Source organism: Camarhynchus parvulus, chromosome 1A, assembly GCF_901933205.1.
Source record: "Camarhynchus parvulus chromosome 1A, STF_HiC, whole genome shotgun sequence".
NCBI classification, from domain to species: Eukaryota; Metazoa; Chordata; class Aves; order Passeriformes; family Thraupidae; genus Camarhynchus; species Camarhynchus parvulus.
This window is the reverse complement of record NC_044586.1, coordinates 8959250-8966436: the sequence shown is the minus strand read 5'-3', so window position 1 is coordinate 8966436 and position 7187 is coordinate 8959250. Positions and strand designations below refer to the sequence as shown.

The 7187-nt window shown below is 36.3% G+C and overlaps 1 protein-coding gene across 2 annotated transcripts in view; it reads right to left on the bottom strand.

The window, feature by feature from the left end:
* Positions 1 to 1505: 1505 nt before the first annotated feature.
* The window catches only part of CCDC91 (coiled-coil domain containing 91), a 113612-nt gene continuing 107930 nt past the window's right edge, over positions 1506 to 7187 (bottom strand). For both annotated transcript variants that reach the window (XM_030959909.1, XM_030959910.1), the window contains exon 13: positions 1506 to 2842. In XM_030959909.1, coding sequence (XP_030815769.1) covers positions 2723 to 2842 — 120 coding nt within the window. In that variant the 3' untranslated portion in view covers positions 1506 to 2722. The remainder of the gene's footprint in view (positions 2843 to 7187) is intronic.

Here is a 7187-nt window from a genome sequence, read left to right as displayed (position 1 = left end):
TTGTTTATTTCTAATATGAAGCATATGACCATAAAGAGAAAGTGTTTTTTATTTGAGCTTTGTTGATGTTCTAGTTCTTGCATTTTGATTCTGAGGATTAGTTCCAGGGTTTCTTGTTCCTCCCAGTACAGTCTTGCCAATATTTAATACTACCAGCCAGGCCTCAGAGGCAGATAAAGTTCTACCCCACAGACATACAACATGGTATTTTCTCTTTTATGCCATTTTCCAGTCTGTATGTAGGAATAAAGAAAGAATTAGAAAAAAAAAAAAGGATTTTGCAAACTTGTTCCTGGCTTTAAACTGAAAGAGAGCAGGTTCACATTGGATATTAGGAAATAATTCCTTTCTGTGAGGGTGGTGAGGCTTGGAACAATCTGGGATAGCAGAAGGTGTCCCTGCCCATGGCAGGGGGTTGGAACTCAATAATCTTTAAGGCCTCTTCCAATCCAGGCCATTCTGTGATTCTGATTCCCTTCCCCCAAATTTCTACAAATTGCACTCTCTTATGGTAAGATAGAAATAATGAAAAATATCCATAAGCTTTAAAGCTTTGGATGAGGTATGGAGAAGGTGGAAGTTATTGTATGCTGCAAAGCTCACCTACTGAATAGGTCTGGTTTTGCTGGTTAAGTAAATTTGCTCTCTGAGACTTGGAGGTTTGAATGTAATTCCAGTTCCCAATCTGGCCTTGCACGTCTGTGGTCTAGTCTGTAACTTTGCTTGCAGGATAGAGAGGAAGATAAAAGGACTAGAACTGAGATAAGGAAAAAACGTACAGTTCTGTGTGACCATCACAATATTCAAGAGCTGAAATTAAATAACACATGATCTAACGGGAAAGATGCACCACAGCTGCCAGTGAAATCTTACTGACTCCAATCATAAGCTTCTTCAAAAAGTGCTTTTACAAAGTGTTGCAAGTCAGAATACAAATCTCTCCTAATTAGGAAAAGGCTGATTAACAGGTTCTGGCTTTGAAGGGGAACACTTGGATGTCTTTAGTAAAAAAGGAATATTGTTTCACGTACAGGCCTAGAGCAAAACCAAGTTGTTCATTTAGGAATCTGTTCATACCACATTTCCACAACTAAACACACATTGGGAGAAAGCACTAGTCAATCAATTTCCTTTTACAGTACCTCAACATGCAAAAAATTGCATGGGGACATCTATGTCATCTTTGGTGCAGTCACAGAGACAAAAATTTCACTGGTTTAGGAACAGAAAATGAGTAGGCAACTTGTTAACACTACAGGATTTTCTTGTTAGCCAGAAAAAATGCAAACTGATCAATCAAGTATCAAATAGAAGACTGGATTTTAATCCATTTGCAGGGTAAGGTCATCATCTAGTAAAACCAGCACTGTTTACTTCTTCAGTGAACTTTTGTGTATACCAAAGACAAAACCTTTGGGTTTGATTACAAAAATGAAGCACAGAAAAAGATTTCATTAAAAACCTTAACTTTCTGCAATACATATTTCATACTGCTAATACCTGTGCAACCATTTGGTGTTCCTTATTACTACAAGAAAGCAATTTATGAAAAGTGCTGATGAAAAAAAATCAGCTTAACAAAAAAACCCAAAACACCTCCAAATAAGAAGAACCACACTTAAAAAATGTCCATAAGCTCACCGTAAGAGAGATCATTCTTTATTTAATACCTAAGCATGAACACTTATTTTCCCTTACTTCATTCAGAGCTCTTTTACAGCAAAGGCCCCAATTCTACAATCAATAGAGTGTAGGCACAGAAATTCCATTCCATCTGCTGTTAGCAAGACTAGAAAGTCCTGTGAGTGATCCAAAGTCCAGTAATGTCAGTGTGGAATTTTTCTACTTCCTTGGATGCACTTAGAAAGGGCATGTGAGGTCAGCAGGCTGCACTCCTTGTTCTGTCAGAAATTCCACTGAGGCAGTGCAGTATCAGTCTCCACATAATTACATACATCTTCTTCCTGAAACTGAGGTCAGTCACATTAATCGTAATTTCATGAGAAAATGACTTTTGGAATTGAACTAACTCTGTGAAACAGAAATAAAATACATACTATACATTGGTCATGGCAATGTTTTATGCTACCCTAAACAGATGTACTGTTTAGTTTTTAAATTTTTCTGTTCCTAGAGCTGGATTTGTTTATAAATGACTTAAAAAATGCCTGACAACACTCTTATGTTTCAGTACTGATTCTTCTGTTCTGCATCAAAAGCAGTAAGAAATAATAAGCTACTCAGGTTCACCTGAGGCAATGGACTTGGGTAGATATTTTGGAAATAGAGATGGATTTGTACCTATAATCAACTAAATGTTTCTCTCCATTTTTTAAAATATCAAAAATAACGGTGAATCACATCAACACATGGTGCCAAATTTAAAACAGACATAACAGGGAAATGTTAAAATTTCAGACATAACACGGAAACTTTTGACATGGGCTACTAGAAAAAATAATGAAAGCAAAATCCTAAATAAACAAATCCTAAATAAACCAATTTTTTTCCAATGATCTTTTCCCTCTCATATTTGCTATCTGATAATAGTAGTAAAATAAATAAATAAATAGAAGAACATCATCCACAAACATTTCTATTGAGAATTTCAGATCAATCTTGACTCAATGATACAATCCAAAAAGATTGGAATATATTCATCATTTGCTAGATGGAGATTTGCAGCTTCACAAATCACACTGTATCATCAGCGCTGAGAATGTCAGTCTCTGTTTTCTGCTGGGGTTGGCTCTTCCTTTAATAAAACATTTAACTGTTTCTGTGCACATGAAAGGAAAAGTTCCAAACTGTGCAGATTTCTCTGACGGACAACTTCATCAAGCTATTGAAAAAAAAGAGAAAAAAAAAAGATCAATCAACTATAAGAAAACCTGAAACAAATGCTAGGGTTTGTCAGCAAAAAAACAACCATATTAAACAACAAATTTCAACAACTAAAGAACCTAAGTAACTTCAATGTGTATCATTTAATAACAACTTTTCAATTGATTATTTGATCTTCTTCAAAACAAAATGTACACAAGGCTAAAAGTAACTTTAAAGCTGTCAAATTCTACACAATCTATTTGAGAACGCTAAACAGCCTAACTGCCATGCTAGGTCAATCCCCATGGAAATTGCAGCTGTTGCTTTTATAAAAACACTGCTTTGGGTTTAAAGTGATCACTACATATGACTACACATTCAAAATTTCAAAGCCTACTTGTAATTTAAATAGCAGCATATTAAAGTAGTTCCCAGAGGAAAAATTCAAAATATTTACTATTTACTTTGCTTGTTCCTATGTTTTATCCCCTATTGTCAAACAATGGGAACTATATATATATATAAAAAATATATCCTTGCTTTATAGACAATCTTCCCCACCAAAAAAGATAAGAACACCATAGCAAGATTTGGCAGGGTTTATCAAATAAATGACAAATAGATGGTTTACTGAAAAGCATTTGAATTTTTTAAACATTAAAAAATAAATAAAACGCACTGCAAAATTCCTTCCAGTTGAATGTTGAAGTTCAGATGTCAAACAAATATTATCACAACTGAGAGACGATTTCAATCTGACTATTCTTTAATCAGCCCAAATTCAACTAAATACCCATATAATGACAACACAGGGTGAGACTGAAAAGTAGTGGTACAAGGCTAATATGGCATAAAAATTATGTCCCTCAAGGGAAAGGAAGTAATGGAATTTTGAAGAAGTCAGCACTTCTTCCAGATTATTTTGCACAGGTTCATATGCAATGGAAAATAGAAGGTTTTTCAAAAAATGTATCCTGACTCATATATTTCGGACTCACAGCTTTAATTACAGCTTTCAACAAAAACTGATCTGTTTATCAATCAGCAGCCCAGTTAATTGCTCTAACAGTCACCTGAATGCCCATTTTGTTTATAACAGATAGCCTTTTCTTAAAAATATAGACACAGAATGCAAGACAAGGATAGCAACTTCTTCCCACTTCACTTTGAAAATGCACTCAGGAAGAAGTTGCAGCGCTGTGATTTAATACACAAAGGGAAACATTTATATGACCCTGTGCTTTTCTGCTCCACAAGTTCCTCTAATTTATGCAAAACTGGCTAGTTAGGATATTCTGGCAATTTGTTTCAACAGAGATGAATGTATCAAATCTAGCCACCAGCAGCAAACACACGTATTTTCTAAACACCACACAATAATAAAACTCTCCTTCAGTAATAGAAGCACTGATTCACAGGATGGTTTGGGTTGGAAGGGACTTTAAAGATGATCCAGCTCCAATCCCAGGGGCACCTCCCACTGGACCAGGTTGCTCAGAGCCCCATCCCACCCAGTCTGCCTGTGTTTCTACTTCTGCCGTTCAAAATTTTGCATCTGTCTGCAAGAGCAGGCATGAGGGCTCCATACACAGCCTGATGAGAACCCGGCCCACTGATTTACAGCAGATTTTAAAGCAGATCCAGTTCAAATAAATGTAAAAAAAAAATCTGTTCTTCATATATTCAACTAACAGCTGCTACTGACAAGAAAATGGAAGAAACAGCAAACCAATCTCTAAAGAAGCTGTATCTGGAAGAGTGTGGAACAATGGAACAAAAAACCCCCACTCTGCTGTGCTGGTGCATTTTCTCTGATTTGAAAAGTATCTTGCCTTCCTTTGTATCTTCTGGACGAAACCATTTTGCCTGGGGAAGCTTGCAGATTTTTTTTTGTGCTTGTGATCCAAATTTCTTTGGGGAATGAATGGACAGATACAGCACATAATATCAACTGTTGCATGTTAAGAAAGAACACAAGATACCTCTTTCTCTAATTAATATATTTCTCACATTATGTCATCAGATTCTCTTGCTTCTGGCAGGTGTATCAATTGGAGAAGCTCAGCATGAAATTGAATTTTCATGGTTTCCTTTTATTGCATGTTATATCATTACACTCCTAGACAATTCTTTATTGAGCTTTGACCATGAGCTTTGGCTAAACTCTCCATTTTCTTTTCATGCAGCCTTTCCTTGCAAATTCTGCTTTAAAGGGACCAAAGTAGCTCACCAGATGTGTGTTCCGATATACTGCTGTTCAATTTCTTTACCAAGGCTGCAATCTCAAATTGTATAGGATTAAGTTTATTTCACCAAGTACTAAAGTAAATGTTTAATGTGTGTAGTGATTGGCTACAGCATAAACAAACCAGAATTTCTTCAGGCTTGAGCAAGATTTTAAAAGTCTCAAATGAATTAAGTACACATTTGAGGAGCCTTTGTTGAGCTCAAGTGGTTAGTTGGTAGTTTCCATTTGTGCATAAGAAAAGTTTATTGCTTGTTAAACATTTATGTAAATGCAATAACATAAATCTTGAGAATTCAGTTCTGCCTTGTTTGCTCAGTTTATGAATATGCATTGCCTTGAGCAGGGCATTCTAAAAATCTTCAATGCTACAGTAAAGACAAAACAATCCAGAAAGACTTGGGATCTTCACATAACACAAAAAGAGAAGCAATGATGCTGTCTTTGAAAATGGTACATTGGAACATATTTAGAAAGAGAACATGCTTGTTAATGGGAAAATTGGCTTGGCTGGGAAATAGAAACAAATGAAGCTTTCTTATATTGTTTAATGAACTGTTAGCAATGGACACAGCTTTCTTGAAGAGTGCCTCCACATTGCTGTGCTCCTGCTTGCATAATGCCACAAAATGGGAAAATTTATAAGATATTTTAAATCTCACTTTTCCAAACAGTCTTCTCTCTGTATTTTTAGGTCCTGCTCCTTTCATGGAATGACCTCATGATTTAAATAAGTATAAACAGACATCTGGCAAATTCTAATGTGACTTTTATGCAAATGTAATTGGTATAAATAACATATTTGGGCTGGAACATTCACACAACCAAAGCAACCCAACTGTTCTGATTCTATGCATCAAGTTGGTTCAGATCTGCCAAGAAAGGGCAATTTCCTACACCATACTGCCATTATTGTCATTGCTAGTCAATATTTCTCTCTCACTCTATGAAATCTATTAGTTCAAAGTTCCCAAATTATTTAGACTGTGTCTAGTTGATGGAGCTTTAATTTGCTCAAAGCTTTATGTTTGCTCAATGTTCCAGAACTTCATCATTTTAAGTTACCCAACAGTATATTTTAATTCTGTAGAGATTGTTTTTTTCCTTAAGAACTAGAGGTTGTCTCTCTAGGCACTAGTATGGATCCTGCTAAAAAAGTGGATTTGGAAAAAAACACTTCTTGAATTCCACTCCTCAAATACCCACTACCCTTCAGACATTTCATTTACCAAAAATGACCAGAGTCTTGCAGGACCATCCAACACACTCAGTGCTATTTGTTCCCCTCTTTTTAAAGCCTCAGCCCACTTTTCAGATCTAAGTGCACTTCCACACTGCTTCTGGCCAAAGGTGCCTGGATGAGACACCCTCAGATGTGGGGTCTCACCCCAGCCACATCCACAGGCCAGCCAGGATGATGTGCCTTGGGGCCATGCAAGGCATGACCTGAAGGCACAAGCCCCAGCAGAACTCCTGAGCCAATGCAAGAACTGGACTTGGGAAATGGAAAAAAAGAAAGAATAAAAGGCACTGTATTACCACCAGGAGAATGCTTCTACCCCAGCCTGCTCTATTTCACTTTAAGCCAACCCATCACTTTAAGTTCCCCTGCATCTCTTCAGCCACCCATAGCTCAAACCAAACCAAAGTTAACCACCATTCTCAGCTCTACATTTTCCTAGATTTATCTTACCTTTCAAATTCTCTGTGAAACAGGAAAAAAGTCTACGTGTGTAATGCCTAAAGTAGAAATTAGTTTCTTACACAAACAACTGAGCATGCACATCCTTCATCCCTTCCCCTACTTGCAAATAGGTTTGTTTTCATCCTTACCTTCCTCTATTAAATACTCACCAACTTTTTTAAACATTTCAAATTACTAGAAGAGAAACCCAGTCAGAACTCTATAAATAATTGCTGTATGTCAGAATTGTACTCTCCCTTTCTAGTGACTAACAAAATAGCACATGGAAAATATAATTTTAGGTTAAGCACTGAAAGATATGAGATGAAATCCTGATCTCACCACAGTAAAGGTATATTTTATTATTAATCTCACTATGGCCTGAAGTTCACCCAGAAAAGTGAAGAAAACAAAATTAATGTTAAATATGGC